Source organism: Helobdella robusta, assembly GCF_000326865.2.
Source record: "Helobdella robusta unplaced genomic scaffold HELROscaffold_10, whole genome shotgun sequence".
Lineage (NCBI taxonomy): Eukaryota > Metazoa > Annelida > Clitellata > Rhynchobdellida > Glossiphoniidae > Helobdella > Helobdella robusta.
The window spans coordinates 4,174,911-4,192,962 of record NW_008703571.1 but is presented as its reverse complement, the minus strand read 5'-3'; the positions used below and the strand labels follow the sequence as shown (position 1 = coordinate 4,192,962).

Here is an 18,052-nt window from a genome sequence, read left to right as displayed (position 1 = left end):
AATCTTGTCTCGAAAAGCGCGAGGGCAGTGTTGATAAACCGCCTAAGGGACGCTCTAATAAAAGAAGAAATCGATCCTGATGAGTTTGCTTTTCCGGATCCTATAAAACAAATGTTAAAGGCAATTATAGTCGAATTACGAGCAGCCAATGGAAAAACCGCACCTAACGAAGTGGCAAACGAGAACACGGAAACAAAATTAGACATCAAAACTTTTGGTATGCCAGCATTAGAAAAACTCATTACAACTTATCTCAGCAAGAAACTACGACAACAAAATCTTGTCTCGAAAAGCGCGAGGGCAGTGTTGATAAACCGCCTAAGGGACGCTCTAATAAAAGAAGAAATCGATCCTGATGAGTTTGCTTTTCCGGATCCTATAAAACAAATGTTAAAGGCAATTATAGTCGAATTACGAGCAGCCAATGGAAAAACCGCACCTAACGAAGTGGCAAACGAGAACACGGAAACAAAATTAGACATCAAAACTTTTGGTATGCCAGCATTAGAAAAACTCATTACAACTTATCTCAGCAAGAAACTACGACAACAAAATCTTGTCTCGAAAAGCGCGAGGGCAGTGTTGATAAACCGCCTAAGGGACGCTCTAATAAAAGAAGAAATCGATCCTGATGAGTTTGCTTTTCCGGATCCTATAAAACAAATGTTAAAGGCAACATCAAAACATCAAAACATTCCTTGGAAATCGTTAAATCACTGGTGTCGTTGTTCATAAGTTAACGATGTCCTTGATGTTAATGTTAATGTGAACGTTCAATCAGGACACGAATTGATGACAGACGATGATTGCTCAAGTTCGAAAAAAACCTCCAACACACAAATGGAAAAACAGCTTGGTTCTCGTCTACCCGTATGATGATTTTAATGACGGCTTCATTGCTGATGATAATTAAATCAGAAATGAAATGAAAACAACAACAATTGCAACATGCATCTAAGCTATCTATCTAATCATTCAACAACTCATATCATAAACTCAGTAAAAGAAAGCACTTGCTTCAAATGCCAGCAAAATCAAGAAAAGACCTCAACGTCTGCCTATGGCTAGAGGAACCGAAACAACAAAAATTTAACCTAGTTTTAAAACCTACGCCGAGGAAAAGGTGAAACTCCCAAGGAATTGGAAATTCGGAACAAAATCATTAACAAGATAAATGACGTGGTTTACAGGATCCAAAAATATGAGAGACAGCGGGCAAAGATAAAAGTTGTTCATTTGGATAGGTTAAAGTTAGAGTTAGGTTTCATCGGAATAAAATAATAACGCTTTTGTTAGGGACTAACAGACTAAGGTGGGAGTAATGTTATAAAATTGTGTTATATTCTTTGTTGTCCTAATTACTGTTAGTTTTGCTATATTTGTAATTTTTGTATTGTAAACCTTAGAAGATTGTAAAAAGATATAAAATCTGATAAAATTCTAGTGTAAAACTCTATAAGGATCTGTGGATAGCGATGTTTGATGCGAAGTTAAAATTATGATTCATGTAGTTACTTGGATTAGCTTAGTGTTTCTGTTACTATTGGCATTCAAATAAACGTTTAACAAAGTTTGCGTTTGAAGTGGTTGTGTTCATCTATCGAAAATCTTGAACCTACGGAATAACAAACACTTGGAGATCGTTGGAAGCTACAACATTAGAGTTGGAAATGTAGAGATCATTGAAGTTATAACATTGGTGTCTGTAGTAACAAACGTTAAAATATTACAATAATATCTTTTGTAATTTATAAAATAAAAGCTGATTGACCGGGAAAAACCGGTATTGGTCAAAATGGCTTGTCAAAGCTAGGAAAGTGCAACTGGGGCCCGTGAGTCACAACCTAACCCGCTAGACAGCTCCAAGTGGTTCTCGGTGTTAAACTACAAAATAATTATTGTACTAAAAATCATGATTAATTTTTAATGCCAATATAATAGCCTTTCATATATTTTAATCTTATTAAATTCAAAACTGATTTTATTAAATAAAATGCTATTTTAAAGTTTGATCCAAGTGAAGGCCTTCTTACCAATATACAACACTTTCTTATGGGTTGAAGCAGGGATATGCAAAGAACCTAAATTTTTTCAACTTTTAATTATTTTCGTTAAGATCGATTTTATTTTTTTTTAAATTTATACCAAATAAAAGTAATTAATTACCACATTGAATAACAATTAAAAAAAATAAAATTTTAACATTTTAATTAAAATCAATCTTCTGAAATTAGTAAATATACGATCGTAACTTTTGACTCGAACGTTAAAAAATCACCCTCCAAATACCCTCCGAAAGTAAGCTCCTTGTTCGACCGTTAAAAGTGAGCGAAAGCCGTTATATTTATTCTAGTTATGTGGTTTGATCAAGCCTATGAAAATGTACTTATTATTAATCTTTCGTTGTTGTTATAAACAGCCATTTTAAAAAATACTGGAGGTATCTCGTTTTAACTTTTATAATATTTGCAGTTTAGTTACAGTTTCAGTGTTTAATTTCGTTGTTAAAATGCTGTGGGATAATTATGTACTAAAATTATTCTTTATGCTTTTATTTCTTGATTTGAATGAATTTCATTGTATTTTGTAATTTATTTTAGCTTTTTAATTTTTAAAAATTTTTGCAGTTAAAATTTGAAAAAACGAAAAATTGATGATAAAGAAAAAGTTTTCAATAATGGATGGAGCAGCAGTTATTTTATTGTCGAGCATAATTGAGGTGCTGTATGTGTAATCTGCCAGCGTATATACAATATTGCAGTAATGAAGGAATACATTAAATATCCTAGTACATATTATATTGATAAAAAAATGAAATTCACAAAAATAGATAAAGTAACAAACTGCAATTAAGCAAAATGTTTATATAATATTTAATATTATTTTAATATTACTCAAATTATAAAAATAATCTGAGTAATTTTGTACCAAAGGAGGAATCGCAACCTCGGTGTAATTATTAATTTATTTTATATCTTTCGAGCTCAGAAACTGCTGCAAAAACTGCCAAAACGTTAATGGTTAAAAAATTATGTAGGACATAAATTAACATTTAGTTGTTAGAAGTTCAAGTGTCCGTTTCGACCCTAACCCACACTAAATATCATTCAACCTTGATATTTTGTTTATCTTATTTTGTATCTTCTGGATATGTGATAAAATGTAGGTAACTTTATGATGTTGCCTTTTTTTTATTACATAATCTCATTTCGATTCACCATTACATTTTTCATCGAACTTTGTTTTTTTTTAATTTTGAGAACATTATTTTTGTTTATAATCAATTCTTTTCATCTATTTTTTCATTTCTGCTTAATTCACAGCATCCGTTATGGGTCGAACTTTTTTATTCCATTCAACAGCTTCTGTCTCCAAGCCGATCTATCCATTGCGTCGGTCTCCTTAAGATCAAGTGCCTTCAAGTCCTCCTGTATGGGCTGCGTCAAGGACATTTTTGGGCGACCTCTTGGGCGAGTGCCAGGCACCTGGTGCTCAGTAACGGAAAATATTGTATCGTTTTCTCTTTGCTTCACATGGCCAAACCATCGTAGGCAATGACGACGACATGCATCCTTCAACGTGCACAGTCCCGATCGGTTCAGAATTTCGGTTGTATGGATATAGTACTTTAGGCCAACATGCTGCATCCAACAAACATCTTTATGTCAGTTTGGTAAAACTGCTGTTCGAGTTTTGTTGTCATCGGCTACGTCTCTTCACCATACATCCGAACAGAACGCATAGCTGTGTTGTAAAGCTCTGAGGCAAGAAGGTGCCATCTGCCCCACGCCACACGTATGTCCATGAACGGCAGCATCAGCTGTTCTAGTACAATCTAGCACATTTTCCAAATACTGAAATGAAGTAACAGTTTCGATCCCGGTAATCTGGGCCCAGTTGTCGCGGTTGATGCACAGTGAGCCGGAAATTCTCGAGCGTCATTTGTGACACCACCGCTGACATTGTAGATATTTGATTGAGTTGCTTCCGACTTCAGCCCTACACACCGAACATGGCCAATGGCCAGAGACTACAGGCTCAGCGGTACCACCGGTAATTATAGTTTTTGTTTTGTCAAAGTTTACCTTTAGCCCGTGTTCGGCGAGCTGGGTATTCCAGATCTCAAGCTTTCTGGCTGCATCTTGTTCCGAGGGAGGCCACCATCAGGATGATGGCCTCCCTCGAGTTAAAATTTTATTTATATAACCCTAACCCAAATTGTTCTTCCTGCCATGACACGCACGACAGCAGTCTTCTCTCATTGACTTTTTCAATAACTTTTAGAGAATGTTTCAAAAGACGTATAACCCGATATAAGGAAATTTTCAGCTGATCTTCTTTTTTTTATATATCGGCACGGTTGTGCAACTGTCCCATTTCACTGGTAGCATCGATTTACTCCACATCTGCCGACAGATGTGTAAGAGGGTTCGGATGCCTGCCTCACCAGATGACTTGATTATATCATTTGTAAGTCCAAACGGACCATCCGCTTTAGCCTCTTCATTGCCTTCAGCGCATCCGTAAGCTCTTCAGCTGTGATGCTCTGAATTGCATCAAAGTCCACCACAATAGAATTTGTATCATTCAATAACTGGTCGAAGTTATCCTTCCAGTGATCCTTCATTTTTTTCTGCAAAGTTATTATGGTGCCTTTATTATTCTTTATGCATGTGGCACCAACTATACCCTTTTGCAGTGTTTTGGTCTGATTTACTATCCGGTAGAGTAAACGAATTTGTCCGCCTTAACTTCTAGTCAGTTATACCTTGCATTGATTTGCACGAGCTCTTGCAACCTGACATTTTGCTTCTGTATTTTTCTTTAATTCTTTAATTGGTATGTCTTTTGATCTTCATCAGTTTTCGTCTTCTGCCATTGTTTGAAAGCTGCTTTATTACTGGCAATAGCGATTTGCACCGTCTCGTTCCACCGCCAAGTTTCGCGGTTGTGCTGGCGTTTTGGTTCAGATTTTCCACATACAGTTGTTGTAGCGTTCACTAGGGTGTCCTGAAAAAAATTCCAGATTATGTCTACCTTTTTCAGACGATCTAGCTGTGACGATACCAACTTCTCAAATTTCTCCTTGAACATGGAATTCTTCAGTTTCCATGTCTTTATTCTAGTAGGCATTCGATCAGTCACAGGGCGTGATCCTATCGGCCGCTAGCAATCGATGTTGAGGGATGCATGCTTCGCCTGGAATGATTTTGGTATTTTTAAATAGTTGTCTGTGTTGTTGTCTGACGACAATAAAGTGAATTTGTGTGCATAACATTCCGCTTTTATATTTGATCAAATGCTCTGCCTTCTTCTTGAAATAGGTGTTCAACAGGGAAAGTTCATGGATTTGAGAATCCGTACACCGTCTTCGTTTTGAGACCCATGGAACCCATTTGCTTTATCTCCAACATGGTCGTTGAGGTTGCCACATATCAATGGTATCTCTGATGATGGTGTTTTCCTGGCGGTATCTGAAATTGTGTGCCAGAAGTCATTTTTGGCGTATGTGGTGCATAAACGGAGAAAACAGTCAGAATTTGTTTTCCCATTCTGAGTTTAATTAGCATTAGGCGTGAGCTGATTTGAGTCATCTCCAGTACATTTTGTGCCAGTGATTCCCGTATGAAAATCGTTTCTCTTTTGCTTTTTATTAATAATTAACTCCTATATTTTTATTTTTGGGGGTATCTTTTTCTATTTGTACTTAATACCTTTGAACTACTTCGTATTATTAAAAAACTTTGTTTACTAGTCAGCTATATGCTAATGACTCCAAATCTATAATTCTTTTCCTATATCTAGCGTTTTTCATTATTTTTCTTTACACTTTTTTTCTATTATCTCTTTGAGTGATTCTATGTACCATAACCTGAACCCTTCAAAGTTTGAACTATTATGTTTTAATAAATCCTGAGTGACATCATCTCACCAGCTTATTCAACTACTTAGTTACATTAACTCGCAAGTTTATCTTTCTTAAAGATGATTTCGAATGCGATTCGCGTGATAACTGTTACTAAGACACATTGAGGAGCACTGTTGAACATCGCGAAAATGGCCTTGTAGAAACAAACTGATTGATTGATTGATTGATTGATTGATTGATTGATTGATTGATTGATTGATTGATTGATTGATTGATTGATTGATTGATTGATTGATTGATTGATTGATTGATTGATTGATTGATTGATTGATTGATTGATTGATTGATTGATTGATTGATTGATTGAGTGATTGATTGATTGATTGAGTGATTGAATGATTGATTGTTAAGTCAAATTCCTGTTTATTTACAGTAGGTGAAGACAGTTTACAAAAATTCTAAAAATTAAAATGACATACTTTAAATTGGTCATTGCCAACAATTCAGTGGAATACATAAAATATATATATATATATATATAATATTATATATATAATATAATATAACAAAATAGTGCAATATAATAATAATTTGCAACGTACAATCGCTAGAGAGATAAGAATTTATAACAAGCAGCCTATATTTAACCTTCGTGTTCATAATTTTAAAATTAAAATAAAATGTTAACATATTAGATGTAAAAAACAAATTAATTAAAAATCCAAGCCTACCATTATTTTGAGCCTTTTCTTCTAAGGTATCGCTGATCACTATTTTAAGTAATAAAATAAAAAAACAACTTTTTAACATTTTTAATGATTTTATCAGCAGTGCTTTAAGATTCTGTTTAAACATTTTCAAGTAGCCCATATTTATTTTAAATACATCCGCATTGTATACTCGATGCACAGAGGTAATGCGCTTGCAAATGCGAAAGGTTTGTGCATGCTTTCTGAAGAGTTTGTAAATTATATGAATGCAAACATTCATTACCATAACTTAATCTTTTAAGTAAATCTTACTACCACTCAAACCCTAAGTTTAAATGTCTAATGTTAAAGTTATGCTTTTTAATATTATTTTTTTATTATTGCAAACAGTGGTTTACACTTTCAAATTCAGGTTTTTGAAGCTCACGATAAATGATTTATTAAATGCGTAGTTTTACAAAACTTGAAAATCAGTGCAAAATTAATTGAAATTTCAGCAGGGTTTCAAATGTAGCCAGACATCTAATTTTTTGAAGTGGTCTAGGGGCCGACCAGTGTTTTTAACAGCGGAAAATAGAAAGAGAACAACGATGGAATTCGAATGAAAAAACATAAAATTGATCCGACTTGTTATAGGCTGTGACATCAAACGCTCGATTAATGCTAATGTAGGAAAATATACAGCCGGACCTCAAGAAATACTTTATATAGAAATTTTGTTATATAGGATTTTTTCTGGAAAAAGATTTCATGCATAAAAAGGTGCTTATATACTATATATTTATTAAAAACAACCTATTAGTCATTTTTTAACAACAAAGAGTAAGTATATTTGTAAAACATAAAATTTTGACAGTGAATTTCATTCTTCATTCCATGCAATGATTCCTTTGAAATTAATTAAATTTTATAGCCATGAAGATATAACATTTAGAGTAAAATTATTTAAAAAAGAATTTTAAACGTGCCATAAATTGAAAAAATAATTAAATAGTTCTATTGAAATTAAAAAAAAAATATTTTTCAAAATTTCATTTTTAAACATAGCAGCTACAGCATCATGAAAAATGTTCAGTTTTTGTTATCGTAAATACGAATGAAATTCCCAAAATTAAAAAATTTCTAAAAATAAACTTTGTAAAAATTAAACATGGAATGATTTATTTACAACTCTCCTCGAAGCCGTGCAGAGGCATAAGCATCAAACAAAGGTGAAACAGCGCACCACACACATTGCATGTGATAGGCGGGCATCTCTTTGCAATAGAATACGGTCACTGCAATAAAAGAGCCAGGCACTTTTCTGTCATACCATCACGCCGCTTCGGTGATGCATCATATAAACGACAGGAACTGTTGAATAAAACTGTTGAGACGGTCGAGACTAGAAAAACAAAAATCTTATCTGAATGCTGAAAATACTAAAAATACTAAATGCTTTTGTGTTATGTTTTATTGTGCTAATTACTATATTTTTATTATATATATATATATATATATATATATAGGTCTAGAAAAATCGCAGCATTTTCAGCGTAGCTTAATTTTCTATTTATTTTCCCAAATATTATTACAATGAATTTCAGTTGATTATTAAGTTTATTTAACTCATACACAAAATTTGTGTGCATGTTTGAAACAGAAAAGCTTTTCATGTTCATATTTCCATTATCAATGTTAATTTTCGTGTTGCTCATGTCCTTATATAAGTTAGTTACTTTGTTCTTATATTAAAAAGAATTAAATTATTTAAGAGTTCTTTGTATCTCTTTATGTTAATTAAAGTTTTTATGTGTTCTTTGTATCTCTTTGTGTGTCTGCTCGGTAAAGTCATTTTCTAAATTTAAGGGATGATAGAACGGCAGTGGCCCTTTGTTGAATATTTATAATGGGATGTCTTTGTTCAATGAAAAGTGATTCTACAATTTTTAGTTCTTGCTTGTTATTATTATAATGTAACTTCAATATTGTTATCAAGGATGTCGCCAGTGGGTTGTATATTGTGTTTATCTTTCAGGTGGTTTTTGATAGCGTCAGATTGCGTGCATAGTAGGTTTTCTTGATAATTTGGTGTCAGTGACTCCGGCATATTCAGATTTTTGGTATAAACAAACACCAATTTTGCAAGTGAATGAACATATCAGGTGACTTCTATCTAGTATTGAATCTGGTATTTTAGTACAGTTAATGTTTTCCATTATCATGGATGATGTTTTTTGGTTTGCTTAGTAGATTCGTATTTTAATTTTATTGTTTTTATTGACAGTTTTAATATTGTTTCGTATTATTATTTTCATTTTTGTTACAGTGTTATATTTTTTATATGTGTGTTTTCACACATTTTAATTAACGATGAAATAGTTTCAAAATTTTATAAATGCTACTTTAATTTGTCGTCATAAACATTAAATTTATTTCTTCGTACAATATATATGTAGATAAAGATTATTTATTTATATTTTACATTTGTTTTTTTGTACAATATGTATGTAGATGAAATTTAAACTCATTTTAATTTATGCTATTCACAATTAAAGTTCTGAATTATTACGCACGCTTGTGTGCATAGTATTATTATTTACTATTATTATTGCATAGTACTAATATTATCGGCCGATCAGTGTTATATATTGTTAGTTACCTAATTATGTATTTTCTATATAGTGGAGTCAATCAATTAATTGGCTGATGTAAGCCAGTTTTTTTGCGGTTCCGAAAAATTAAATCTCTATCTTAAAACTTTGTATAATTTTGAAATAAATCAAGTTCTTCTGTTCAAATATAATAGCATTTTGTCACGGACCGTTTTTGTCGGAATTTGATCAAAAAGTTGTTCTTCACCCATCACGAGAAAATTGCTTATAATCACCCATCACCCCGTGGTACAGCTTGAGCTATTTGTAAGGCATGAAACATGGCGGAAATTGAAAGACGTTTGACGAAAAGTAGTAAAAGTGGTGTGTTTTATGTTTCCCCTGCAAAATGTATATCTTAAGATACTTTACCCGCCATGAATAATTGTAATAATCTAAAATGTATTTGCGATTGCCTCAGGTCATTTGACAGTTTGATGGCATTAATTAAACCTCTCTTGTAAAAAAAACGAAAAAATGAATATTGAAATTTAGAAAATTTCTGAACAAAGAACTATGCAATGATTTTGACAAATTAAAACAGTTTGTATACTTAAAAATAATGATAAACCAATCAGAACTGATGCTTTTAATGTTATTTTCGATGAATCGTTAAATGATTTTGTTTTTTATTTATGTCAATTATATATCATTAATTAAATAACATAACGACGCAGTTAATAATTACGTAAAAAGTATGAAGTGTCCATTAGAAATAGCCGACACATTTAATGAAAGTGAAAATAATATTGTGATTTTCAACTTAAAAAGTCAACCAAAAAAGATGAAGATATTGTTTCTACTATCTTTCACACTTTCACACAAGACATATTTACTAAGTACTGAAGAAAAATTGAAGGCGCCACCATTCCGTGCCCTGTCATTATTAAGTTTGCCAACTCGGAAATCAAAAATTAAATCTCATAAAGATGATTATAACAAAATTAGAATTATTCATGACTTCACACGTGATACTAAACCATTTGATAACCCACAAATTTGCCTTAACGTTGAAGCACATCGATTTAGCAGCAAATCTTGCAAACTCCTTCAAAACAAATAACAATTTGAAAAAGTGTCTGTATAATAAAATTTCAAATTCTTCTTTTGGTTTAATGCCAGTAAAAATTAATAGTTATTATCGTTTGGCGGCAAACCATCGAGTGAGTGGCATATAATTATATTTACCAACAGTTATATTTATTCGTCTTATTAATTTTTCGTTTTTTTCTCGTGTATTTCCATTCCCACAGCTTTTCGCTTCTTTTAATAATTATTTAATGGTAAATAAAAAAAATCATGGACGGAAAATATTTAAATGATATCCAACCAATCTAAGACAACTTGACTTACGCACGTTTTTTAGTGTTAAAATGTAGAATAACTTAATAAAAGACGGTTTTTGTTGAAATGTATTAAGAACTGAACTAATTGATTTTTTTTAAACTTACAAATCATTGTTTGTGCATTTAATGATGTGACAATTCATGTTTAGTTAAGGTGGCTGCGCTCGATGTGTTTAAAACGGACCCCTTTTCACAGTGCCTATGAATGTGTTTTTTTTCATTTTTATTTTGAGATAATAAAATATGTTGCATTTATATTTTGTTAGTTAGAAAGCTCAGTGTACCGACACGCGTCGTTTATATTAATATATCTGCATACTAACGGGTCTTCTTCATTTTTCTACATTTATTTTCTGATGAAATTTGATGAAATTTTAATTTTATTAAAAAAATTTGACCACGTAAGATTTGCTTTTTGTAATATTCTAGTAAAAATTGATGACAATCAAAAGTTTAGAGTGTAGTGACGAGTGCGCTTAATGGCCAAACCAGCAAAGCTTTACGGTGCTTCCCATCCACCTATATTGTAAGTATAACCTATTCTTGCATGAAAACCGTCACAAAATATTTATTGTCTATAATTGTATACTGTGCGAATGGAGTAAACTGACGAATAATCTGCAGCGATAATCCCATCGTTTTACGAAGGTATTTTTTATACGGTTGCACTGGACAAAGCTGTCAAAGACACTTGAAACTATCAAAACAACTTGATTCAACTTGCTTAAAGTTTAATTGCCGCATAAGTAAGCAACACCAAATCCGAAAAACGCTCTTGTTTCAATGAGGTTTCCAAATAAGTTAAAATTAAAGAAGCACCGAATAGCTGGAGGCAAAAAATCACAGTCTGAATATTAGTTACAATAAGTTTTAGTTAGCTCGCAGAGATTTCCAGCAAGATTTGTTAGGCTTCTACGTTTAATTAATATATTTTTAAATTGAGGGTAGGATTGAATTAAACATGAAATAAATAATTTATGCAAAAAAATTGCACAAGTTTGATAAAACTTAATTTAAAAAAATAATATTAATATAATGTGCCGTCTTAATCCTTTAATAAGTAAAACAATCCCTTCACATGCACACAATGAAACAATACTAAATAAATTCTGCAAACTTTGGCGTCAACTAATTTAAAATCTAAAGCATTTGTTGTATAATGTCGAAAACGAATAACAATTACTTTATCTTATTATTAATCAAAATATTCATTCTAAAAATCGTTTTCTGGATATTTTCCTGTTGACAAAGTAATCATCATCGCCATCATTTTCTTCGTCGACAAATTTGACAGTGAAGTCATCATCAGCTGGATTCACCGACAGACCAAATGTCTCCACAATGCGTGATAGCGTGCTTGCACTTTTACTACGTCGACCTGGTCATATAAAATCAATCAATCAAATCAATCAATCAAATCAATCAATCAATGACGATAATTTTTTATAGTGCAATTTACATAGCAAATCAATCAATCAACTAAATTACCGAAAATGATCAGTCGAATGAAAACCAAAACTACAAAAGTTAATGATGATTAAAAATTAAATTTATCGAAACATGTCTGAGATATGGCTGAAAATTGTAACTAATAATTAATTGAACATATCCATTTACAAAACATTTTGTTATTTTGAAACAAAGCTTTTTGTCCTCAAAAAAATGGTAAATTTTTATAATAAAAAAATTCAAAAATTGTACTGTGATGTTTAATTATGGTGATAAAAAAGATAAGTAAATTTTGAAGAGCGCTATAAACAATCAATATAACAATATTAAAGCATATAAAAAACCAACAGTTTTTGTTAAAATAGTTTTAGCCCGGTAACATAACATCTTAAAAATTTTCAACTTTAAAATGACTTCAAAATCATATCTTGAATTTTCAACTTTTAAATAACTTAAAAATTGAAACATCTTGAAAATTTTCAAATTTTAAATAACTTATAAAATATTAACTTGTAAAGCTGTTGAAAAAATGATTCAAAGCATCACGATAAAATAACGATTGCAAAAAACGTTTACACTCTAGATTGAAAAATATTGTTTCAAGATTTATTTCAAGAGTATCAGAATCAAATATTTATAATGGTAATAATTTATGTAATGCTAATGGGAAAAATATTTCTAATAGATAATGATGAACTTACTATTATAGTCTTCAAGATAATACTTCAATTTATCAGTGGGAAAAATAGAAGCTTTTTTCATTTTAATGATGGAGTGATGCAACATCAGCCATTTGTGCTCCAAACATTCTTCCACATTCAAGCGACTCCTTCGATTGATAACAAAAGTAAATGCAAATAATGAATGACTAAATGAGTAATAATAATGTTGAACTAATTTCACACAAAAAAATACAGAAAACTACACGATTGTAATCATAAAAATATATAATTTTAGCCTCCATGACGCTAAGTATAGACCGCTGTATAAATAATATATTGTTATTATGAATATTATTATTATAATTCTTATTAACAACATGGATATCAATAATTTTGCGACACATTTTCAGCAAATAATTTACACCTACTTCAGAAAAACCTATGGCGTTGAAAAAACTAAAGCAAATTTGATAATCGACCGCACAATCAAACAGTTGAAAAAAGAACTAAAACAATTGAAAGCTCAAGACATGCAACAAGATTTTCAACAACAATATCTCAAAGCTGAGTAAATTAATACAAAATAGACTGAAATTAAAATCGTCAAAGAAAACGTACCCCGCACAAGCTACAAATCAATTCAACAACAACTTTTGGAAGGCATGCAGATCGTCGTTTTCATCATCTACAAATGTATCTCCTCAGTTCAGTGTGGCCGACAGGAAAAATTTTTTCCGCAATGGATTGATGGCTAACGTGAGATCCTCATTCTATTTTCCAGACTGGATTCCTTCCCTACCGGAACCATCATTTAGAGAAGACATTGAAAAACGACCTACAATGAAGTCGCTGCGATCATTCGTAAATGCAAGGCCAAGGCCACACCGTGTCCGCTGCAACCATCCCGATATGGTGGAGAAAAGCTTCAACAATTTATTTACAAAAAGGGTGAAACGAATGATCCAGCAAACTTTTGCCCCATAACTGTGCAGCCCGTATTATACAAAATATTCTCTACTTTAATAAAGAATCGTTTACACAACTTCCTCCTAAAAATAATTTCATCAGTACAGACGTTCAGAAGGGATTCTTCCCAACAGTCGATGGTCTGGCTGAACACACACAGATGCTAACACACTTGATGAAGGATGCAAAAAAGCATCAACGCACAATAATTATTGCTCTGCTAGATCTTCAAAACGCGATCAGTGAAGTGAGCCATCATCTCATCAATTCCATTTTACGCTACCATCATGTTCCTCAATTATCTCATGATTTAATTTTATCAATCTACTCCAACTATACAATATCAGTATCAATCAACGATCAACTTATACCATTGTTGCCAGTTAAAAAAGGTGTGCTACCGGGGGATCCGTGTTCGCTGTTATTGTTTAACCTCTGTTTTAATCTTTTAATGAAAATCTTGGAAGGCCAGGAATTTAAACAATGCGGCTACTTGTGGGGACTAACGTCAAATGCTAAAGCTAGATCGTGGTTACAGTTCGCAGATGATACAGCAATAGTAGCACGTAAATCGGAAAGTGCTCAAAAACTGATCGATTTGAATGATTAGCCTGGTGTAGATGGTCAGATATGCAAATGAGAGTAGAATGTTGTGTTCGGTATGATGAAAAAAGATGGCTCATATAAGCAATTTTTACCTAGGTTGACAATGGACGACATTGAATTGGGCTCCGAATTCAAATACCTAGGTTAAATATACGACTCGGAATTAAAAGATTCAAAGGCCAAGGAAGAAGTGGTTTCCAAATTAACAAGACTGTTAAATATCACAATCGATCTAAGTATTTCCATCGAGATGAAACTGTAAGTCTTAAGAAAGATTTATCACGTCACAATCAAACTTTGAATTACGCAGTAACAACTTTTCGCTGACGTGGATCACAAATAATTTGGACAACCTAGTGGCAGAAGCTGCTAGAAATTGGCTGACGATGCCAATTAGCGGCTGTGTGTCAGAAATGCTTGAGCTACCATTAAAGGTCGGAGGTCACAACATTGTTTCGCCCAGAGAAAAAACGTGGAGAATAAGACTGAAACTCCGCAATTACTTTAAAACAAGCCGAAATGCTGAGATTCGTTGTCTCTGGCGCGAAACGTCAATAGACTACAAACTGGTGGATAACTTGCTTTCAGATGCAGAAACAACAACTCAGGCGTTAAAGCGCCTAGAGGACAACCGCGTAGCTGCCTGCTGGAATTATGTGTTGTCGCTTCAGAGTCAAGGTTGTCTGGTCAAATCGGTGAACGAAGTGATATCATCTCAAATATCCCATTAGTCTAAACAATTAGATACAATCTCAGAAACTCTTTACAAATTTGCTAGAAAATATATTATTCCTCAACAAACGCCAATCTGGTCAGATGGGGAAAGACACAAGATTCTCTATGTGCTGCGCAAAGCAAACTAACAAACATGTTGTGTCCAACTGTGGATCGATTGCTGCGCTGACAAGATATACAGAACAACGTCATAATAAAATTCTTTCTGAGATCGTCAATTGGTTAAAGACATGTTGCCAGGAGGATTGCTTGATATTCGCAGATATCGAGTCAGAGGGGGTTCAACCAATATCGCAACTGTTCAACTCCATCCGTCCAGACGTCGCCATTCTGTGCAACCGCAAAATTGAAATAATCGAGGTAAAGATGTGCCATGAAATAAATCTGCCAAAATCAAGAAACTACAAACTATCGAAATACAAAAATAGTTTGAATTTATGTCTGAACACTGACTTTAAGAACTGTTCAATTTTTCTAAAAACATTTGAAATAACTCCGATAGGTTTTTCAATATTTTGAATTTGACGCCAATTAAAAACTCATGGCCAATTTCATTTATTAACAAATTAATAGACTCTGTAATTAGATCGACCTATACCATTTATTGCGATAGGAACACTTCATAACCATTTTGAATACATTACCGTTTTGCACTTGTCCTAGACAAGCGTTGTGGTTTTTATTGAACATTATTACATTCATTAATTACTTTTATCTTTCATTTTTAACGACTTTGGTTGAAATAAAAGAGTTTCTATTGTTATTCTTGTTATTATTATTATTATTATTATTATTATTATGACATTTACTGTGACAGGAACAAGCTATAATGCTAATTAAATATATTTCACCGTTCTGCACTTAACTTCACAATGAGCAAAACGGTCTTAACCCTTAATATTATTTTATACAATTTTTAAAAATTTTATCGTTGCGCATTATTTAATTAACATTAACTTATATATATATATATATTTTTATCATTGTATGTTTTTTTATGGTGAAAAATAAAAGATGTTCCCATTATTTTCCAGGTTACTATATACCAGATCAGGTAATATTATTATCATTTTTGTACATGTACACATTCATAATGACGAGCATTGATGTTAAATTATCTATTATTTTAATCTTTTAACTATTATAATAATTGATCATTTTATATTTAATTGTAATTTTTATTTTTATTTTGGCTTTTGAAGAAATAAAAGAGTTTTCATTATTATTATTATAAGTTCTGTAAACAAAAATTATATTAAAAGTAAAATGTATGTTGAAAATAGTAGCAGTTTAGACAGAGGGTATAACAAATTATTTGAATGCTAACCAATTTGAGCATGATTTACTCTGCAGTTAAGTTACTAATCTAAAACATCAGCTACCAAATATAAAAAAACTAGACAGCAGCTGCTAAGAGTAAATATTTATTAAACCCTGTGGACGGTCTGGCGTCATCCATCAAGCGTTTTGGGCGGAACATATGAAGCACGATAGTCATCAATTGCACCCGAAACCAGCTCAAGTTGCCTAAAACGTGCAGATGCATCTGGCAAGAGATGAAAGAGTCGCTTCAGTCACATTCATGTCTTTCATTCTATCAGATTCATCAAAAGGTTAAAACCTTCACATTGACATGTTGAAAATTAAGAGAGCATAAAAAGACAATTACATCAAATTTATTGATGTTACTATATACCAGATTAGGTAATATTGCAAAGCCGCAAATGAACAGCATCTACATAGCGAAATAAATGTATCATTGTTTGGATAGATGCGTTGTGCGATTATTCTAAAAAAAACTTTTTTTTATGAAGAACTGTGCAATGGAAAACGTTCTGTGGGGAGGGACATTATAGGAACATAAGGATATCTCTCAAGAAATGCAAATCAATATCCAAAGATGGAAAAAATAGATTTACAATCACACAATTTGGCGTCGGGCAATTGGAGTAAATTTTTGTCAGTTTGCTGCAAGTATAATCAAAGAAAATTTAAACTTAGCAGACACAGATGAAACATCAACAAGATCAACATAGATACTCAAAAGTAATCAACTAGTGATCGGACTTATCAGTCATCTGCAATTACACAATTGCCGACATCCGGCTCAGTGGTCCTGGGTTCATAGAAATGAGAGACGAAAATGTGCTCATCTTCAACTAAAAAAAGGAGGCAGTATATATATAACACTTAACAAATTGAAAATTTAGGAAATCCGATTATTAATTTTAGATTTTAAGATAAACAAATCTTTTCACTATTAATTTTTGTAATTTTGTAATTTTTGATAAAGAAAATTTATAGCTAGATTGAGTGAAAAAACACATTATCATAAAAGCTTAAAAATTCTGGAAAAAACAAATTTTTACTTCTTAAAAATATAACATCTTGCTTTCACGCATAGAAAAATTTTCGCAAAGATAAATAAAAAAAATTTAATATCATATAGATGGAGCTAACAACAAATAATTATAAATTGAAAAACGCGTGGCATACTTGGGACTCCTCCTGAGTGTCTGATAAATGAATCTCAGACAATGCTTTGTGACATTATGATAGAGAGAGTGGACGTCGTATCTTACGTGTTTCACGCTGTTGTACGTTTCCTCATTGCCATCTGAGTAGAATGGAGAGACACCGCTGACTCTGGTGAATAAAAATGAAATTAAATAATATAAAGAATAAGCCTTATTGCTGAAAAAATATTTTTGTACTTTTTAATATTCTTAAAAAATCTGTTATAACATAAAAGATATTATTATAAAAAGAGAAAAGTAAATTCTGGAGTAAGAAGTTTTAAGAAATGAAAATAAAAAAATGATTTTAAAAAACAAATAAATAAATTAATTAATCAATTAGTTAATGACTAAATAATTAATTTATGTGTTCATTAGAGAAATAAAATAAACATATTAAACAAATGACAAATAATTATTGAGCGTTAATATGTTTAAAGTGTTTTGAAATGAATGACAGATTGAGTTGTTTTGACCAGACAGTTCTGAGTCGAGTTCTGATTGGATTATGTCTGAGGGATGATAAGATAGGTGTCGTCAGCATATTTGATGATTTTATT

At 32.0% G+C, this 18,052-nt stretch overlaps 2 protein-coding genes across 2 annotated transcripts in view; one reads left to right on the top strand and one right to left on the bottom strand.

Annotated features, from left to right (window-relative positions):
• Positions 1-111: 111 nt before the first annotated feature.
• Positions 112-735, top strand: HELRODRAFT_166923 (hypothetical protein; the record flags this gene model as incomplete). Its single annotated transcript, XM_009012092.1, has 1 exon — positions 112-735. One exon carries the CDS (start codon positions 112-114, stop codon positions 733-735), a length of 624 nt encoding a protein of 207 aa, XP_009010340.1.
• An 11,950-nt stretch (positions 736-12,685) lies between these two features.
• Positions 12,686-18,052, bottom strand: part of HELRODRAFT_71319 (hypothetical protein) — a gene marked incomplete at both ends in the record, with an annotated part of 15,040 nt that continues 9,673 nt past the window's right edge. The window contains 2 exons of the mRNA XM_009012091.1: positions 12,686-12,836; positions 17,473-17,622. Of these exons, the coding sequence (XP_009010339.1) occupies positions 12,686-12,836; positions 17,473-17,622 (301 nt within the window). The remainder of the gene's footprint in view (positions 12,837-17,472; positions 17,623-18,052) is intronic.